Raw genomic sequence first — 22439 nt, 5'->3', positions numbered from 1 at the left:
CCCTTATTTCTATGTGAGGGCACAATAAATCAGTGGACTTTTGACACTGGAATTCATGGCAGCATCATGATCATGTGGTCTGTAAGTTCTTATGCTGGGAACACCCAGTTCCAGGGGGATGACACCAGTCTATGCTACAGTTTATAGACAAACATAGACATTAAGAGCTTCCTGCCTATAGACATTTTCAGACTCACGCTTCCGTCTAAATGAACCATACATACTAAAACATTCAAAATAATTGCAATCAGTCATGTCCTAAAAACAGATCAGAACTGGAAGTGAACATAAATCAACTTTATTTCTTTAAACAACATATACTCTACCTTTTATTTTATGCTCCAGATCAGTGTTATTTAGCATTAGTTATATACTATTATAGAGTTTATTAATATTTTGAATTAGCTTTTTTAAATATATTTTCAGTTTTCATCATAATTAAATTTTTTAGTCATTTTACTGTATGTGCTTTTGCCGTATTTTTTTTTTAAATAGCAATATTCCAGTTTTAGCAATATACCACTATTCCAGTTACTGCTTCAAATTAAACTTATTTCATTTTCTAATTTTGTTTTGTCAAGTTTTTCCATATAGTATTTATATATATTTTTTAATTTCAGCTTATTAACAAAATGTATGAATTAAGAAAAATATCTAATCCAAATATTTAAAGTAATCAATAACAGCTATAGGAATTAATGGAGTTAAAGACAAATTCACTCAAAAAGTTTTTTTTTTTTTTTTGAGACTACTTAATATTGTTCTGTAATATATTATATGCGTTAGGAAAAAAAAAAAAACACCCATTAAATGCTTTAAGATTTACATAATGAATGTAACCATACACATTTGCCTAAATCCGTAATGAAACTAAAGCTATGAATGAACACTCAGAAGCCAAGAATGGTTTTACCACTGCTTTGTAAACTGTTTATTAGCCGTTTTGCATTATAATCAGCTATTTAAAATGGATACATGTTTAAAGTAACATTTCAGACCTCACCGGACAGTGAGGAACACATTGACACCTGAAACACATGACAATAGCAGCAGCTCGCAGAACCACATGGGCATCATGAAACACTGTGATTCTTTACATGTTTGATGATTCATAAATGTACATTTAAAGTCAAAAAGGCTACACAGTATAAGGCTACTATAAATTCTATTATTTATGTATATAACCAGCAAAAATAAGATATTAAGTACCAACATTTTATTTGTAAGTATTTCGTTTTGCCGTCATGTCCTGGTTTTGTTGCACAGGGACAGCATGAAAAGGGGACAAAAAAACAAACACTGTTCCTGACACACAGTGAACCCTGCATACCGAGTCAGATCCTGAATCACTTAAATGTCTTCTGAATTTTAACAGTCCAAAGACAAATGCAGCCTCAGTTGCAGTATTGTGCATCTGGTTGGAACTCAAAGATTACAGAAGAACATACTGATTATGTGACCAAAACTGATTGTGTGACAAAAATTGTGTCAAAAACAACCTGGAATTGGTGAAACTGGCTAAATTGTAATGCTTAGTATGAGAAATGTCATAGGGGTCTGATGGTCAGGTTTGGGAGTATTAGGAGCTTTCAGCGACAGGGCTCTGAATTTTCTTGTTGAGGTACTCAAGAACAAAGACCTGCAGGATCTTGTTGAGATTTCCGATGGAGGTACGATCCAGGTTATCCTCGTTGTCATCAAAAGTGTGCCACACAGAAGGGAAAGGAGTCGAAATGAGATGAAGAATTCGGACCCCTGTGAGGGCAGAGAAATGGTGAACGTGGTTTCGCCAAGTACAACATGTTTCTGGATCAACGTTCCAATCAACCAATCAGATTTGAGGGGACAAGTTTACAGTTTATGTGAGGTTTAGGCTTACAACCAGGGTTAGGTGCTTCAACTTCAGTGTTATTATCATTTCCCTCTGATTTTAGGGGTATAGATATGGTTAGGACTCAATTTTCAGACAGAAATTTTGTCCCACAAAATATGTTGATAAAGCTTACTATAAATGCTTTTTTATATGAACATTCATATTAATCTCAGGAAGTCTTTTACCTTGGTTGAGAAATGGTATGTGGTCATCCAGAATTAGACCCACATGCAGGCCAGGCCAGAAGTACTGAACCTCATTAGGGTGATTCTGTAGGTGACCGAGCGCATGCAGCCGACGCTCTAGACAACAGAAAAGAGTTTTCCTGTCAAAATCAGTTCAGTTGGAATATTTCATATATTATTTTATAAAGGTTAAAGGTGCATATGGTAGTGTTTTTGTTTATGTTGTGCTTGTTAATATGGCAGCTGTCTTTGATTATACTGACACCTAGTGGTGTACATGCAAAAGCACCAGCTCTCAGTAAACAACAGAGTACTAGAGAGGAGTTACAGAGATAAATCTTTATAAGGCAAATTAATTCTGAGTATCTTTGATTTTAGATAGAATATTACCAGTTACAGTATATTTTTGCTCACCTTGTTAGAAAAAAAGTGTGCTTCATTGTATTGAACTGTACTGTAAAATATTACTGGAATAAAAAGCCACTTAAGTGCAAATTAAAAGTTTTACCATAAAATATATTTTAAATCTTATGTTTAATTGTGCTTCAAAGATTTTTTGATGTGTAGACTATAGTACTTGATTATAATTTTAACTGTAATGCATTATTAAATATAATATTTAAACGTAATATATTTTAAATGTAATAAACTGCAACTTCATTATTACAAATGTATAATTAAAAATATATTTAAATACAAATTCCAATAAAAATGGCATAAAAGATTTTAGTTAGCATAAATGTACCCTCCAACTAAAACAATAAAAGTCATTATGAAATTACACATAATAATGTGTAGGTGGATCAAAAAACTGCATTTAATATAAATTTAAACAAAACTATACAATAATACATTTTCATTAAATTGCAAATAACATGCAAATAAGTGTTGGAAAACATTAAGTTCAGTTCGCACATACAGTGGGTACGGAAAGTATTCAGACCCCCTTAAATTTTTCACTCTTTGTTATATTGCAGCCATTTGCTAAAATCATTTAAGTTCATTTTTTTTCCTCATTAATGTACACACAGCACCCCATATTGACAGAAAAACACAGAATTGTTGACATTTTTGCAGATTTATTAAAAAAGAAAAACTGAAATATCACATGGTCCTAAGTATTCAGACCCTTTGCTCAGTATTTAGTAGAAGCACCCTTTTGATCTAATACAGTCATGAGTCTTTTTGGGAAAGATGCAACAAGTTTTTCACACCTGGATTTGGGGATCCTCTGCCATTCCTCCTTGCAGATCCTCTCCAGTTCTGTCAGGTTGGATGGTAAATGTTGGTGGACAGCCATTTTTAGGTCTCTCCAGAGATGCTCAATTGGGTTTAAGTCAGGGCTCTGGCTGGGCCATTCAAGAACAGTCACAGAGTTGTTGTGAAGCCACTCCTTCGTTATTTTAGCTGTGTGCTTAGGGTCATTGTCTTGTTGGAAGGTAAACCTTCGGCCCAGTCTGAGGTCCTGAGCACTCTGGAGAAGGTTTTCGTCCAGCATATCCCTGTACTTGGCCGCATGCATCTTTCCCTCGATTGCAACCAGTCGTCTTGTCCCTGCAGCTGAAAAACACCCCCACAGCATGATGCTGCCGCCACCATGCGTCACTGTTGGGACTGTATTGGACAGGTGATGAGCAGTGCCTGGTTTTCTCCACACATACTGCTTCGAATTAAGGCCAAAAAGTTCTATCTTGGTCTCATCAGACCAGAGAATCTTATTTCTCACTATCTTGGCAAACTCCATGCGGGCTTTCATGTGTCTTGCACTGAGGAGAGGCTTCTGTCAGGCCACTCCGCCCCGACTGGTGGAGGGCTGCAGTGATGGTTGACTGTCTACAACTTTCTCCCATCTCCTGACTGCATCTCTGGAGCTCAGCCACAGTGATCTTTGGGTTCTTCTTTACCTCTCTCACCAAGGCTCTTCTCCCCCGATAGCTCAGTTAGCTCTAGGAAGGGTTCTGGTCGTCCCAAATGTCTTCCATTTAAGGATTATGGAGGCCACTGTGCTCTTAAGAACCTTAAGTGCAGCAGAATTTTTTTTGTAACCTTGGCCAGATCTGTGCCTTGCCACAATTCTGTCTCTGAGCTCTTCAGGCAGTTCCTTTGACCTCATGATTCTCATTTGCTCTGACATGCACTGTGAGCTGTAAGGTCTTATATAGACAGGTGTGTGGCTTTCCTAATCAAGTCCAATCAGTATAATCAAACACAGCTGGACTCAAATGAAGGTGCAGAACCATCTCAAGGATGATCAGAAGAAATGGACAGCACCTGAGTCAAATATATGAGTGTCACAGCAAAGGGTCTGAATACTTAGGACCAATGTTCCCTCTAAGCTGCGCGCGTGCGCGGCCGCGCACTTCTGAAGCCGCGGCCGCGCAGAAGAAATAATTGCCGCGCAGAGAGAGAACAGACATGAAAATGATTGTAGTAGTTTAAATGAGAAATAATTGCAGTGCTCTGGACAACCGCTATAGAGTTATTGTCGCTATAGAGTTAGAACCGGTGAATGCGGTTTACAGGTTTCATAGAAAGAGAACGATTGAGCGCGTGTGAGCTGGCTGGCCCTGAGCCAAATCAGTCGCGGTAAGAATACTGTCATGTTTGCGGACTAAATACATCAATACGAGAGGCAACGCGAAACGAAAAGAAATGTGAAATAAAACATCATGTTTTAATGAAAAGTGGTGGAAATAACGGATGATGGGCACAGAATTTACAATCACACACCCACCACAGGTGTAGCTTGCAAACTCAAAATACATCAGTTATATACCTCAGTTTAAATAGATTTTTGTGTGTGATGGTGTGGGTTTCAGGGATGTTTAGATAACTAAACGAGTTAACGTTCACTTTTCTTAAAAATATTTAGCTATCAGTTTAAATGCTTCAGTTTGTTTTCACTATATAATATATTAAAACAAATGGAAGCATTTAAACTGATATAATACTGTATATCAGTTTAAATACTTAAATATTATATTATATTTTATTATATTATAATGTAAGCCTAATAAAAAAAATGATCTCACAAGGGGATTGTTTAGGGCTCCTTGCCACGAAAACTCTTAACCTCCTGGTATATAAAATCTGGGAAATTCATAAGCAATAAACATGTAATTTTGATGGTTTAACACTGTCTGTTGCTAATAACTGACTGTACAAAAACACATTATGGTTGTTCCAAACCATAATTGTAACTGATCATATTATATTATGGGCGTCGGAACCATTGTATGTGGGTGGGACAAGACCCACCCACTTTTTAAGACCAATGATATTGGACCCACTCACTTTTACCGTCTCTAATTCAGCATTTGTCTAATCCCCCTCCGGTGATGCTACTCCACAAACCACCAACAGAGCATAAAAAATACCAAAAATAAAAATATTTTTTAAAACATCGCCAAGTAAAACGCTGCGTTCATAAAGAAATGTCTCTTTACGACCACAACAAACGGGACACTTTTCAGACGCGCATTCCACCGCCTCAGCGCCAGGCGCAAGTCAAACGAGCGCGGAAAAGGTAGCTTCAGTTTAACAACAGTGAACTGCGGTCAGATGAGATGTTGTCAGGCTATGTCAGTAAAGCTCCAATCAGCCGTTAGGCTATAGCTGCCTTCACGTCACCTCGTATTTACCGGTATCTTGAAATGGCAACACGTGACGTTATATTCGGAGCTGTTCACGTCCTTTGACTGGGAATTAAGCGTTTCCATGGCATCACTATCAACGCCTAAATGAATCTACAACGGTCAGGTGGTACAGCGGCCACGTGGTACATGTGGGAGCTTTCAGAAAACCCCCAGCTTATAAGCTGTAATTACGATCTCTACGAGGACGTGAACGCATTTTACAAGCTAGAATCTCGTAACTACAGGAATTACGAGGCCGCGTGAACGCACTTTATAGCCTACCGTGCTCGAAGCGTGAACTCAAGAATTGCTTGCGCAAATGCGCCGGCGCGCGCTGCATATTACTTTATTATAGTTTAACTAAAGCGCTAAATAAACTACGGGTATGCGCCATCATTATTCTGAGGTAAATTAAGTCATGGAATTACCAAACATGCGATTAAAGCTGCCTCAAAACTGCGTGCATGTATGTATTTGTTGACATGGTTTTAAAGCTATTGTTATCCAATTTGTTGGCCTTAAAACGTCTTAAAATGCATATATGTACACCAAGGAAATCAAAATTTTCTCGGGGGAGCATGCCCCCGAACCCCCCTAGCATAATATATTTTGTGACTTCGGTAAATATAAAACCCTGCGTACGGCCCTGCTTCTTTTCTATCTAACGAAATCAAAGGTAATTGTGTATTTCTCCAGTTGTGCGCACTTTATATGCACTAGTGTGTCAAAATAAATGGGAGCAAAAACGCGATTGAATGTAAAGGTTTGTGTCTCGTTGTTCTATTAAACAAAAAAATCAATAACTACCGATTGATGGCATTCTATCTATCTATCTATCTATCTATCTATCTATATATATATATATATATATATATATATATATATAAATTGCATAAAAAAATTTGGAGGGAGGACCCACCCACATTTTTTTTGCTTCCAAAAAATTTCTGTTCTGAAGAATTTTTTTTTTTTTTTAATAGAATTTCTTGGTAAAGACTGGTACAGTTAAAGGCAGGGTAGGTAAGAAATTTTGTTCCAAATTTGTTTAAACTTTCTATATATATACATGCATAATTAAAATGTAAGAACTCTGATAAAAAGAGTATAAAAATCGAGTGACTCTAGACCGTTTAATCTGTATTAAACACAGCTCATTATTTCCATCCGGGACGAAACATAGGATTGGCTTAGGCGGCTGTCACTCTCTCGCAACCATGGCAACCACCCTTTTGCCACACATGACCTGCCCACTTGCGCGCGCACGTTTGATTTGGGGAATCCAAGAGGCACGGATCCTAGGAATACCAAAACAATGGCAGAGAAACAGCAAGCTAAATTCACAGTATCGGCCTATGCAGTTAGTGAAGGCAAACCAGGCAAAAAAAGGAAGACAGTAACAGTACAAGAAAAGGCAATGAACAAAAAGTCTTTGGATAAACAAAGAAATAAAACGCGAGTTAATATCGGCGTGGCTTTCCAGCGATGGCGAGAACTGAGGGAACTCAAGGGGCTGAAAAGTGACTCCTTGATGGCTTTATTTCTGCTGGACAGGTAAATCTTTCTTTTTGTATTTTGATCATACATATTTTTTTGTTTATTTTTTCATGAAGCATGTGTCATTAGCACACGTAGCTGCGTAATATAGCTAACATAACATTACTTAGCGAGCCGTAGTAGAGACGATAAATAATGATAGCTATAGTGTTGAATTGTGCATAATTTTACCCTCTGTCTAAGTCTTTTACCATGTTCACCTGCAAGTTTACCTGCACGTTTTTTTCGCCTTTGTTTTGTTTTTATATTCTCTACCTATGTTTACTGATGTCTTTATCTTGTATCTGTGTGTGTCGTACACACTTTGTTGTATGTGTGTGTTATTATTTTGTGTCTGCAATGCAGTTGTGAGTTGATATTTGAGTGTATGTTACTCTGTTGATCTGTAGAACAACGTATATGTTATGAATCTTACACGAAATTCATCTTCATCACAGTGTAAATGATGGTAATGGAAAAACGTGTATCATGCAACCTGTTTTTAGCTTTGCCTTATAGATAACTAGCTCGTTAGCGAATCAAAAAATATATATTTTAAACTTTACCAATATCAATATGCTAGCTTGATAGTGAGTACTAAAATACATCTTGTTTGTTTATCTTCATAATTTTAAAGTTATTTTTATTACATGTGATTCTGACATGATGTCACTACATGCACTGTGCTCCTTCCTCTCCGCTCGTCTCAGGTAAATAATGCGTCTTCCAGCTCAGTGGTCGGAGTCACACGTTCATGCGTTTTGGGGGCGTGGCTTTGGAAGGAGCCCAGAAGGGAGGGGTGGAGTGAATGGAAATAATGAGCTGTCTTTAAAACAGTCGTGAGAGGTCTACAGACACTCGATTTTTATACTTTCTTTTTCAGAGTACTTACATTTTAATTATGTATTGATATATAAATAAAGTTTAAACAAATTTTGAAAAAAAGTTTTTTATACATTTTTTTGCCTACCCTGCCTTTAATACAGCAATGTGACAAATCTCAAGTAACCTAAAATGTGCTTAATTTAGTGACTGAACTGCTTGTTTTCAAACATATTATTTAATAAATCACTAAGTTACATCAAGGGTCAAATAAAATAGAAACGGCACATTGAAGTTAAATGTTACAGTTGCATGATAAAACCAATTTTTTTGTGTGTGTGTTTACGTTCATTGTACAGGTCTGATATAAAATATGTTTTTGCTCAGGTGGCCAAAATGTGCGCTCAACAGAGAAAAGTTTTGCTCAGCGAGAAAAAAAAATTAGAGGGAACATTGCTTAGGACCATGTGATATTTCAGTTTTTCTTTTTTAATAAATCTACAAAAATGTCAACAATTCTGTGTTTTTCTGTCAATATGGGGTGCTGTGTGTACATTAATGAGGGAAAAAATGAACTTAAATGATTTTAGCAAATGGCTCCAATATAACAAAGAGTGAAACATTTTAGGGGGTCTGAATACTTTCCGTACCCACTGTAAGTATATCCTTTGAAAGTATATTTTTCTGTGATAAGTCTTTTTAGTATGCAAGTATGCAAAAGCTTACTTTTTTCACAAGGGTCTGCTAATGAAAAAAGCTCTGAATGAAGGCAAATGAAAATCAACTGCACAAAAGCAACACACGGCAGCAGTGTTTCGTTTCTAAATGAATCAGTGTTTTTGGTCAAAAAAATAAATAAATAACTGAGTGAATGATTCACTCAATGACTCACATATATGATTGAATTGAACCATTCAAGTGTATGCATCAGTTATTTTCATATAGACATTGGTTTAGACTTATTGTCATCCATAACCAAACCTAACTAAAAGTCTCAGAGGAAAAGAAAGAGAAAACATGTGACACAAGAAAACAGAGCAGAAAAATTACAAACCAATATTTTGTAGTCTGGAAAGCCATCGGGTCGTACTAGAGAACTGATTACCAAAGCGTGGATTAGGACCTCCAATCAAGTCCAGTAGAACAAACAGATCCTGGGGAGAAATTGAATGAAGGACTTTAACCAGTTTTGTTGTGTGCTTGCATTCATATTTTTTAGCTGTATACATTCTCAATATATGATTGCTCATTTACACATAATTCTAATTCAAATTCTATTGACATGGTGAATGGTGTACATGTGCCATCTAAATGTATATCTGCTGATAGCACAGCAGTATGTAATCCTAAATTGAAGTCTTTTACGGTCTTAAAATCTCATGAGGAAGTATGAATGTACAAATTATCAGTGAATAACAACTTAAATATTGGTCTGTTCCTCATACAAAGTTTAAGAAATCTTACACAGGCTAAATATCAAAATATCTCATTTTGTAATCCATGGAGGAATGTCAATTTGGCTATATGTCAACTATTTTTATGTATTAATCTTTGTTTATGAGAGAACAGTACAATGCTGTCGAGCTGGCTGGTGTTGGTGGCTTCCGGTGGATGTGGTGTTGTCGCCATTTTGTGGGCTAGATGACGAGATCCGTACAGAGAGTCTTCAGAGGTCCACTGATAAAGAGCCTCCTCTCCATCAAAGAACAATAACTGCAGAGACAGATCTGACCCAGAGTCCTGTGAAGAAAAAAACATATACATACTGCCATCTACTTGTGACACTACAGAATACAGCACAAATAATATCATTTAATGTTTATATTCATAATCAATCCCATGATTCCAATCAAATTAATATGGGACTAAATAATTTGGCACAAAATAAAGCTAAGCTCCCAATTTACAAAGAGAGTTCTGTACTGAACCACTGAAAATAACTCAGCAACCGCGCTGCCACATCCAAGCAACCACAAAGAACACCCAATCGCAGCAGTTCGGAAATAAAATGTCTGGTGAGTGGTGCTTGAAAATAACGTACCACCTACTCTAACCCTGCCCTAAACCTAACCGATAATGTTAAAAGCAAATGTGAGATAAAAATGCTTATGCTGAGGCAACAATGCCATTTTTGCTTGGACTCGTACCTGAGCACTCCGAATCATTGTGAGCTACAGTAGCAAGTTTACTACATAAAGACATACATATGAAGCTGCTAATGTGATGCAAACATTAAAATGTATTAGTTTACAAGTGTTTTGACGTCATAACACAGTATTGTGCAGTGAACTGCACAAAAATAAGTCTTCATTAATCGATAATCTGCCTCTGTAATTTGTTGCTGTTTTAGTGTTCATTTCAGCTAGAAACTGCAGTGAATTGTATGCATAGGCACATTTTTTAAGTTTTGCAAAATTGTAAGTACAGACATATTTCCAATGAGCTTGCGTTGCTCTTTAATTTCAGTGCTCATGGTTATGTTTGTAGTGGCACTGCAATCCCACAGGACCTGACGTAACATAATGCACCACAGGACAAGTTTTGAATGGCTGACAGCGGGAGGGAAGATATTGATATGTGCGCAGGAAGCAGGAGAAAGAAATGACTCGTGGGCTCCCACAAAATATAATTTTCTAATAATAACAGCACACATAAGTCTGTAACTGGAGATCTGAAACGCGTTAACTGGATCTAAGCGGACCAGGTCTGAAAATCACCTCAAAGGTGCAATATGTAAGAATTTTGCAGTAAAATATCCAAAAACCACTAGGCCAGTGTTACATATTTTGTTCACTTGTGTACTTACAATATCCCAAATGTTTTCAACTATTTGTAAATCATGAGAAAATTGCAATTTTAGCCAAGGCTCCGGGACGTGTGAGGAGTCGCCTGTCAATTGCGTGTGTCTCACAGCAGCCGCCGAGCGAACGCACAGAGTAATGTTATAACACTCAAATGTATCTAATACAGGGTTCCCACTCTTTCATGAAAGGTGCCGTAGAACGTCTTTTTAAAAGATGTAATATAAGTCTAAGGTGTCCCCTGAATGTGTCTGTGAAGTTTCAGCTCAAAATACCCCATAGATTTTTTTTTAACTGCCTATTTTGGGGCATCATTAAATATGAGCCGATTTAGGCTGCGGCTCCTTTAAATGCTCACGCTCCCCGCCCACGGAGCTTGTGCTTGACTTAAACAGCATAAACAAAGTTCACGCAGCTAATATAACCCTCAAAATGGATCTTTACAAAGTGTTCGTCATGCAACATGTCTAATCGCGTAAGTATGGTATTTATTTGGATGTTTACAATTGATTCTGAATGAGTCTGATAGTGCTCCGTGGCTAAAGCTAACATTACACACTGCTGGAGAGATTTATAAAGAATGAAGTTGTGTTTATTCATTATACAGACTGCAAGTGTTTAAAAAATGAAAATAACAACAGTCCTGTCTCCGTGAATACAGTAAGAAACTTAACTTTAACCACATTTAACAGTACATTAGCAACATGCTAACGAAACATTTAGAAAGACAATTTACAAATATCACTAAAAATATCATGTAATCATGGATCATGTCAGTTATTATTGCTCCATCTGCCATTTTTCACTATTGTTCTTGCTTGCTTACCTAGTCTGATGATTCAGCTGTGCACATCCAGAATGCCTTGAACATGGGCTGGCATATGCAAATATTGGGGTCATACATATTAATGATCCCGACTGTTACGTAACAGTCGGTGTTATGTTGAGATTCGCCTGTTCTTCAGAGGTCTTTTAAACAAATGAGATTTATATAATAAGGAGGAAACAACGGTGTTTGAGACTCACTGTATGTCATTTCCATGTACTGAACTCTTGTTATTTAACTATGCCAAGATAAATTCAATTTTTAATTCTAGGGCACCTTTAACACCAGATTCAAGGACTTTCAAGGACTTATTCAAGCACCGTTAATTTTATATCAAGCACCTATCAAATTCACATTACATATAAAGCGTCATGAAAGACCTATTGCAGTACTTAACATTTTAATCATCCTATTGCATTTGCATCCATTTTAACCCGGAAGAGGAACAGAATAATTCGTACATTAATTTTGGAAATATATTAAAACTGTTTGGCAGCTTTCTTATCCCTAATGTTAATAATTATTCCATACTAGTTTTGGTTTTCATTTTTTTATGAATAATTACTTGAGTAAAAGCATTAAAATATAGAGAGAATATTATAAAAATACATTTTGCAATTGAGTGAAAAAAAAATTATTGGTTATTATTGGTTAGATTATATGGATCGTAATTGTGGCTTAAAGTCAGAATATATACAATATATTATAGTTCACGAGTTCACATATCCATATAATTAAATAGAGTAAAGTTATGTGTATTTGGTGTGCTGTCCGGGGAGAGGGCTCCAAGCTCGAAATTGTGGCCCGAACCCAGAGTACTCCCCCTGGTGTGGTAAAAGTAGATAGAACTAGAAGTGAGGAGATGGGGTGGAGGAGGGATGCTGATAAATTGCAGGTGGATGCTGCACATTGGTGGTGGTTGAGGAGATTCCCCCTACTATATGTAAAGTGCTTTCAGTACCCAGAAAAGCGCTATATAAATGTAACAAATTATAAACTCTCAGATGAACAGAGGTAAGTCTGATGAATTTATACCTCTTGACAATGGCTGAGTTAACTGAAAGCTCTCCACCTGTGCTAATTAGATTAATTATCTGAACTTGCTCCTCCTGAACTTTGTTAATAAAACATCATATATAAGCTTGCAATTCTGAGAAAAGAAAGTCAGAATTGAGAGATATAAATGAGCACTTCTGAGAAGAAAAAATCAGAATTGCAATTTATATATCACAATACTTATGAGTTTCTTGTTAAAGCTACTGTATTTAAAAAAAAAGGAAATTCTGTCATTATTTACCGACCGTAGAAGTTGTTTAAAACCCAAATACATTTCTTCTGTTGAACATACAAGTTTTTTTTTGGAAGAATGTGGGTAACCAAACAGCTGGTCCCCAGTGAGTTCCATATAGGAAAGAAAATACTATGGATGTCAATGGGTACTAGCAAATGTTTGGTTACCCACGTTCTTCAAAATATGTTCTTTTGTGTTCAGCACAAGACAAATTAATACAGGTTTGGATCAACTTTAGAGTGACAGAATTTTCATTTTTGGTTTACTATACCTTTAAGGACAAGTCGCAGCATTTGTTGTCTGTCCCTTTAAGGCTCTTGCGCGCATTTAATATATTGACACGGATTTGATTTTCTCTCAACTGTTTAACTTTACACTTAACCAGTGGTGTAAACCTTGTGTGTATTGACAGTATTAGCACAATAAGATGCGAAGCAAATGCAGTGTTTGACAAGGTTTTAGAGTGTGCGCGCTTCGGCTCAGAAAAGCACACGAGCACGCAGATAAAATGTTTAACCGGCAAGGCTTTAAAACGCATGCAAACAATAAACTTTTGTGATTGTGAATAACTGCAGTGTTCCGTGAGTATAACTCTACCGCTGTGTTAACATGTGATGTGAATGTATGTCGCTTTTTGTACTACACAGTATGTTGAGACGGCGCCAGGACTGCAACTGACAGAAAGCGATATAGCATGATGCAACATTTCTTCAAAAGCAGATCGTGGAGACATTTTAATCGTCCACGATCAAAATCGCACATCCCTATAAGAATGTTCATTTTGGACACAGCAAGTGTCACAGCTCAAATGTAAAATAACAAGCAAGGGGAAGTACCTACCGCAATGGAAAACACTAGGAAACTGATTGTAAAATAATTTTCCAAAACAAATATACTAGGACTAAGAGGGGCATCTTATAATAAATTTTTTCAAATTTAATTCAAGCACTTTCAAGGACCAATATTTGTTTTCAAGTACTTTCCAGGCCTTGAATTCATGTGTCTGAAATCCAAGTACTTTCAAGTACTTTCAAAGTGCGTGGGAACCCTGCTAATATGTTAAACAGAGCTGCATTACCTCATACTCATGACCGGAAAAGCGGAAACGGCGCGGCGACTGTGGCATAATAAAAGTTCCGCTGCTCGTGAGGCGTGTGTTGATCAATCGCTCCAGCGGCCTCGTTCAGCTCCCACAACACTCGGTCCTGCTCTGGTTCATACTACAGTAATGTTAATAATCGCATCCATGAACATGATTTCTTCCCAAGTCCTATCCCAATTCTTTTCCACTGGCCGTTGAGGTGAACCACATGTCCCAAGATTCTGCACTCAAACTTGATGTCATCAAGCTACGCCTTTGTTTTAAACAGGCCTCTAGCGACCTCTCTTGCGGACAGAAAATATTACATATTGCACCTTTAAGCCGCGTTTCCACCACAGGAACTTTCCCCAGGAACTAGGGACTTTGGGGTGGTACTCTGTTACCCCCTTTCCACAAGCACGAACCGGGTGCTAGTTCAGAGCTACTGCTAGTGCCAGTTCGGAGTTGGTTCAACTGACGAGGCTTCTAAGAACCGGTTTGCCTTTCCATGGGCTAGAGAGCAGCACAGAGCCAGGTCTTACGTCACTGTATACGTCTCATATTTCACAGCAAAGCTAGCGCCACAGCGCCAAACACAAATACACCAAGCTTGTTCGAAATGCATCGGTTTCCCGCAGAGCGATCGGCGCATGGCATCAAAGCACTGTGAGAACGATCCAAAAGTACAAGGAGTCGTATGCTCTACAAACGCTCCCGTGGACCCGCGGCACTTCGATGTCACCTGCCGAATCGGTCCGCGCTGCTCCGATGCATCTCGAACAAGCGATCGAGCTGCTATTAGCTCGATTAGCTGCTATTTCAAAAATGGCGGTCACAGGTGTCTTGTTGGTCACGGTAACCCCGCCCCCAGCCCCTGACGCAAGTGGTTCTTACCTCTAGCCCAGCAACGTTTTGGTGCTACTTACGAACCACTTTTCCTGGTTCGGAGCTGGTGCTTTGTGTGTCGAAAGACAAAGAACTGATTTGAAACTAGGCTCTGGCTCCGAACCAGCACTCAAACTGCCTTGGTGGAAAAGGGGTATGTGTGTTTCGACCGCAGGGACCAGGGTCTAAATGAAGTTCTGGGTAAAAAAATTCCCCCTCAGAAAGTCCCTGTTCACGAGGTAGTACTTTTTCAAAGTTCAGGAGGGCGGGGGTGGGACTTGGGCTCTGAACATGCTTATTGGTTGAGTTCACGCAGCATTTTTTAATTTGTTGACACCACGCAATTTTTGGTGGAAGCAGTATATAATCTTGCAGAAGCGCGATTGAAAAATCCATCCTGCACAGACCTCTAATGGAGTATAAGAAAATTTTATTATAAAAACAAGTGGCAGTGCTTTTTTCTGTCATCGAAGCTCATTTGCTAAAAATATTAAAACTAAAAACAAATATAAGCAAAAAAAAAAAAAAATCTACATACATTAGATGACCTTACTAATCAACTAGTCAGCTGTTCAACCATGGTGACCCAATCCTAATTTCTGTGTACAGTGCCATACCTTCAGGGTCTTTAGTTCGTCATCTTGGGCTCTTGCCAGTTCCAGAATCATTGAGCAGGGCACAGCAGAATCCGTTGCTCCGAAAAACTCGCGGCCGTCCCACTGCGGAGGGTAGTATTTGGAGTCAAAGTGACAGGCCAGCACTAACTGACGTTTTGCAGCAGGGTTGAGAGTAGCAATTATGTTGGTAAAGGGAAGTTGGCCGTAAGGAGTATGAGCGTAGAAGGCGTCCTCTGTCACTTCCCATCCCGCATTCATCGAGCCGAGGGTTGATTTAATATGCTGAAGAGAGAAAAACTCAGAAACTGATTACACTGTCACATTTAAACATGAGCTTTCATACACACACACACACACTGACCTGCTGAACGTGTTGGCTTCCAGTTGAACCAGGGTACCGCACAACAAGCATGGGCTTCAGGTCTTTCTTCCACATTCGGTCCAGATCGGTATGAGCTATGATACTGCTCAGTTCACTGGAGCTCAGTGTGGTTGCTTCATGTTTTAGCTGAAGAGAAAAGGAATTAAAAAATTGTATTCGTTGATTTATTGCACAGTGGATTTTTGCAGATGCTGCTCATCAATCTTCATCCATCTTGAGCTTGTGGTGTGTATCCACTCTTTCTGTGTGTATTTGTATCTTTGAGCGGTGCTGTGGTTAAGACCAGCATACTTGAGTCTGAGTAAAAGCTGAGACTAGAAGAGCGTTGAGATCAAGTTAGGACAAACTGCAAGACTGACAGTTTGGCTGAATGGTTCTTAAGACAGTCTTAACAGAGTGACTGTGTTTATGCAACTGGCACCAGAAGACGGTCGAGTCTGAATCACAAGTCCACAATGCTTCCTAGTCAATGAAAAGACCAAGATCATTGAAATATGGTCTGTGTCCAAGACCATATTTTCATGGTCTCTGTATTGTCATGGACTTTGGAGCCTGTGTCTCACACTTGGCTCGTTTGGAGCGTTTCTTTCTGAACCTGGTGCGTTTTCTCGCTTAGTTTGGTATGTTTAGGCTTTCACACCTGCCTCACTTAGTTCAGCTGAATCGCACTAGAGTTTGTTTTCCCCCTTAGTGTGGTTCGTTTGGGCAGGTTTGAATGCAGTAATAATATAAAGACATATATTTATATATTTAGAAACTTAAACAAGACATATATTTATAGACTTATAAACAGCAATAATGGGAAATGTGTTATATATAAAGCAATAGTGTCTGATTCTGTGAGTGAGTACATTAATTACTGTAGTTGAAAACCAAAGCGGACCTCTTGATCTTAAAATGTTGTTTAATTGTGCTTCTCTGTGCTTTCCTAATGAAGCCTTGATTCCTGTTCTACTGCATTGTAACACTGATATATGGTCTTGACACAGTTAGCCTACCAGACAGCTCTGGGAGATCCAGAGAGAGCATGTTTGAATTTGCCGGAGTATTAATATGAAATTAGTATATAATTTCACAGTGGGAATGACAGCTACATTTGTATAGTGTTTGCGTGTGTGTCGACAGTTACAAATAAGACGCAATAAGCTCATGGAGCGAACTTGTCAATCATCCCGATGGATGACGCAGAGGAAACTCTGACCAATAAGAGGACAGTTGTACTTACATGTGACTTGCATAAACACATTTTAGTATGCTTTGAAATGTTGGCTTGTGAAAGCGAACCGAACCAAGAAAAAAATGCAACGTTGTTGCAAATTAAGTCCCTGTTTCGGAACAAAGCAAACGATCTACAGGTCTGAAAACGCCCTTGGTTTCGGTCTTGACTTGGACTCAAATGAGCTGGTCTCGACTACAACACTGTTTGTGTGCGTTCACTATATTCTGCAAGATTATCTGTACTGAGGCAATCTTCCATTTCTTTTACAGAAACGGAAGAATAGGGAGTGTCTGGTTGAGACAGAATTACAAAATAATGATATGGTGTAAGGCGGGTGCCGTTGGCTTTTGATGGGATAGACGTGGGTTTGAATCTGCCTTTTTCTGAACTCATTCTTCACCCTTTTCCCATTGCATATCAGCTCGGAGAGGCATTTATTTTAAATAACAATCAAGAAAATATTTGAAAAGTAAAAAAAAAAAAGTGCAAGTGCCTAACAGGTATTTAATAGTGGGTATAATATGTTTAGCGGGTAGGTGTAGGGGTGGGCTTTAGAGACAGGGACAAGTAATGTCCTAAGACTGCATTCATTTATGATTTTAATAAATAGAATTATATACACTGATTATTTATTATTGCATACTATTTTATAATGTTCTACAATACATTGTGGTGCAAATAGTATCTGTATCCAACAACTATTTACACTTAGTGCAAAGAAAATACTGCTATTTTCACTTGTAAATAACATTTAATGCAAACATCCTCTGTCTGATAAAACAGAACAAAATTAAGCAATATCACACTAGCTACGTTTACAGGCACCTAAATAATTTATTAGTAATTGGACTGATGGCTCAATTGGATTGAAAAGCATCATAAACACCTCAGTCAAGCTCTTCTCACATATTTGTCAGCTTTCCTTTCAGGTATGTCATCAAGTCAAAACCGACAATGGTAGCTCTAGTGTATATGAATATCAGCACAGCTGTGATTCGGCTGCAGGTAATCATAGTCGTGCTGATATTCAGAGCATCAGCATGACTGTGAGTCTGATATTGCTTTTATAACACTTTAGTAAGCTTAAAGTAGCTTCTTTTATTGCCATTTACTTTAAGTATTTTTGCTTCGCCAAAATAGTTCCAAAGCAGAATGAAGCGCTGCATCCCTGAGCACAGCAGTAGTGTATCATTCCTGAATGAATCAGTATTTTGATGAAATCGGTTGAGTGAATCATTCAGTGACTCATTCATACAGTCACTTGCTGCCATCTACTGGAGTAAAATTCCCACTACTACTTCACAGGATTAAACAGTAAAAACATTGCTCTGCTAACTGCATTTAATGGCCAGAGCTAGCTAACTAACTAACACATTTATATAATTTGACATAATAAATGAGGATTTAGGAGCTCTGCTACAATAAATCCTATCCATGCAAATTGATGAACCTAAAAACCTCAAAAGACCATTTATTTAGTTTTTAGTGTTAACGCATTAACTATTACAAAATTGTGTCATTAAATATTTTAATAGATTGAGCCCTGGCTGCAATATTTTCTCCTATACCAGTTTAATGTGCAGAGACAACTACATACATATAGTTTGTCTGAACAATGGAAGACAATGGGCAGAGTGGAATAAGTAGTGTGGGGAAACCAATTTTGAAATGTGCCTTCACTTGCCAAAATGAATACCTCAACCCATTCTAATTCTAATTCTTAAATGTATGCATAACAGACCATAAAATCTCATTGGATTAAGGCCAATTAAATCCCAACAAACACGTTGGTTTTGTCGGATCAGTGTGTTACGTGTGTCGGCGTCTGTTGGTGTTGATCGGGGTTTATTTAACCCAACTGAACATGTTCAATCAATCAGCGTTTGTCGGTGTCTGTTGTGGCAATGTGAACATGATATATCCAATGGCCAACATGTTTGTTGGTTTTTGCTGGCGTTTGTGCGGTGTGAATTGGCCTTTACAAAGAATGGCACATTTTCTTTTTCATTTTCAAGTCCCCCTGTAGTCAATAAATGTAGCACTTAAAACTCATCTTTGATCACCAAAATAACATATTTAAATGTTTTTTCCTGTGAAAAATTTCTTCATGCTAGAGTTACATGCACCCTTACCTCATTTAGTATACAGGGATCTATGAATATGCTAATTAGCCCCGCCTCCACTCACTCGCACGAGCTCGATAGATCCACTCGGTCAACTTACTGAGGTAAACGCTTCACAATAGTATCGCTTTTTACAACATCGGACACATAACTGTAATTAATATGTTTAGCCTTTTGTTTGACTATGTTATCAAACAGCTAATAATGTGTTAAACACAAACCATGTTCCCGTTCACCATCTCAGAGTCAGACGGCTGCCTTCTAACAATCAGTATCCTTAAAAACGCTTTGAACAACTCAGAACATCAGTGGAGAAAGGCATATAGTTCATCATAACATCGTAATAACATCGTATAACGTCAAACACCCGTTACATTGCTAAATCTACACGATTTTTCATATCAACAGAAAAATATACCAGTATAACCTGGCTTCTCTCGAGACTTTGCTGTTGAAGTTCACTGTTAATGATATGCTAAAGCCTGCCGGCATGTTGACGTGATTGGTTACAAGGTTTGCGATATCACAGACACCAGCGACTTCAAACCACGGGTTTGAGACTGTCTTTAGATCATTGCGGTTTTAAGGAGAACATACTCAGCAATGATGTTGACATATGAATTTGCACATGGTTTGAAGCAACTAGTGACATCCTCTGCGCTCCTGTGTCACTTCTTGTGGGAATTTCACAACATGCTTTTTAAATCATGCATAAACTCAACCTTCTGGTGAATGTGGACATGTGGACAGTTGGCCAGAAGCAATGGTTTATAGTTCAAAAAGTTTAAAATATTAGTATTTTCCATACATACAACTATTTTTTTTTTCAGAAGTCATAGTTTCATCCATTGGGGTCGTAAGAATTACCGCCATAATGGCTGTATGTGTTTTTTTTTTTTTTGGAGCAACAACATTTGGGCACCCATTCTCTCGCATTATCTTTATCTAAAACTTTTTTTGTGTTCATCCTAAGAAAGAAAGTCATATACATCTGGGATGACATGAGGGTGAGTAATTAATGAGAGATTTTTATTTTTATTTTTGGGCTGACTACCCTTTTAGGTGGCTGGGACATCTTCAGCTAAATGAATTCGTGATGCTCTTTACTTGTAATGAATCATATATTAAAAAGTCTACTCTTACTCAATATACAAAGCTGAAAAAACAAAATACCCAACTTACAATACAATCTAATTCAGTGACTCCTATTACAGTCAGAAACAACATGACGATTATACTCTTGCTTAATGGTAATGTTGCAACCAAACTATGTAGTTTTCTTTGTAGGAGAAATTATACACCGCATATATGTCTAGAGGATAATTATGTGTTCAAACTACACTACACATGGCAACAGAAGGGTTCTGAAATGACGCAGCTGGAGGACGTTCATAGAGGAGTCTGAAAGGCTTCTGATTGTATGATCTTTCTTGAATAACGATGTTAAGATGGATAGAAACACCTAATCAAACTACTTCTGCTTTAAACATGATATTGTTCTTCTGATGACAAATATGTTTGGTTTTGTTTGGTCTCAAAGTCCAATTGTGCCGTGATTATTGATTCTGCATGTGTTATTTGAGTCACTTAAAGGGATAGTTCACCCAAAAATAAAAATTACCCCATGATTTACTCACCCTCAATCCATCCTAGGTGCATCTTTCAGATGAACACAATCAGAGATAGATTTAAAAATATCCTTAGTCCTCCAAGCTTTATAATGGCAGTAAACAAGCTTCAAAACATGGCCCCCCATTCACAACCATTATAAACATTGGAGGACTATTTGGAGGTCTGAAAGAAGATTAGAATAGCGCATTATTTGCTATTGTCTGTAAAAGCATTAATTAATGGGAACTTATTGTAAAGTGTTATCGAAAATATTACATTTATAATAGGCTACATGCAAGCCATTGCTTTCATCCAAAATGTTCAACTTATTCACAATGTTATTGTTTCATCTACTTACGGGATGTTCTGAATCACCCATTTCAATATTGTTAGTATAAGATTTCATTTTTGGGTGAACTATGCCTTTAATAAATGTAGCTTGTTATTAATAACATCTGGCAGATCAGATATGTTTTATACATTGTAGTCATTTGACTGACAAAAAATATAATAAGTTACGTGTCAAGGTGAGGAAAATACAGTATAACTTGACATTTTCACTTATCTGATCATATGCTGAAATAATATTAGTGCAACAGTAGCATCATACAAATATTGATAATAAATTTCCCCAAAATATTGATCTGAGTATTGATCTGATCTTTAGAACTGAACACAGAGAATCAATTCAAAAGAGTTTGAAAGTCTATATTAAGATCTCCTGCTGGTGGATCAATGACGGAGATCTTGCTCCCATAGCAACTAGACAATGAGAGACATGAACTGAAGTCTAAAGATGCGAGTGACCAGATCATGTGCTTGTAAAGCCAATGAACCTTACTTTCCTGATCACTGTCACACATCTATTGGAGATTTGAAATTATAAAAGAAGACATACAACAAATAGATGAATGCATTCATGTATGAATAAATAAAACAGACTGTAAATCATTAAACTGCTTCATGGTGTGTATTAAAGACAAACAAACATTCCATATAATACATTTAAAGGCAGAAACACCCTCCCTTCATGAAAATAATAGAATTCATGACGCCGAAAAATAAATAAGTCTAACTCAACATTGTTTAGATATCTTCTCTATATCAGCTCTCTTAAAATAAATGGTTAAAATAATGCAAAATAAAGAGTCAGTTGTGTGAAGACTGATACCTTCTTCTCCTGCCAGGGAACAGTGTCGCAGCTCGCCAGTGTCGCGAGGATGCCAGTCAAAGCCAGCAGTCTCGTGCTCCAGCGTCTTTCGGCCATCTCCTCCGCTGTGTCCGCGCGACTGTCTCCCGCAGACTCCAGACAACTCGGATCATGTGAGAGAACAGTTTACAAATCCTACTATGGAGAAAGCCTTACTCGTGAATATTAATAACCTTCCGTGACGCTCGACAAGCTGATTTGCTGAAAGACGGACATTTCTAGCTGCGGGCGTGTTGAAGGCTTGGCTCATGAATATTAATCACTTAACAGGACAGACCGCTCAATGAAGGTTACCAAGCAACGTCAGCGGCCTTATCAATATTCATGAGTTCGATTCGGCAACGT

At 37.8% G+C, this 22439-nt stretch overlaps 1 protein-coding gene across 1 annotated transcript; it reads right to left on the bottom strand.

The window, feature by feature from the left end:
• Nucleotides 1-904: 904 nt before the first annotated feature.
• On the bottom strand, nt 905-22233 carry qpct (glutaminyl-peptide cyclotransferase). Its single transcript, XM_048190552.1, has 7 exons — nt 22056-22233; nt 15911-16057; nt 15550-15831; nt 9621-9788; nt 9103-9202; nt 2059-2175; nt 905-1755 (listed from the first exon to the last, which is right to left on the bottom strand). Exons 1-7 carry the CDS (start codon nt 22149-22151, stop codon nt 1580-1582), a joined length of 1086 nt encoding a protein of 361 aa, XP_048046509.1. The 5' UTR covers nt 22152-22233; the 3' UTR covers nt 905-1579.
• Nucleotides 22234-22439: the final 206 nt, after the last annotated feature.

The sequence above is a fragment of the Megalobrama amblycephala genome, linkage group LG5 (assembly GCF_018812025.1).
Source record: "Megalobrama amblycephala isolate DHTTF-2021 linkage group LG5, ASM1881202v1, whole genome shotgun sequence".
Classification (NCBI taxonomy): domain Eukaryota; kingdom Metazoa; phylum Chordata; class Actinopteri; order Cypriniformes; family Xenocyprididae; genus Megalobrama; species Megalobrama amblycephala.
Note: the sequence above shows the minus strand (reverse complement) of the source record. Positions and strands in the feature narration are given on the sequence as shown.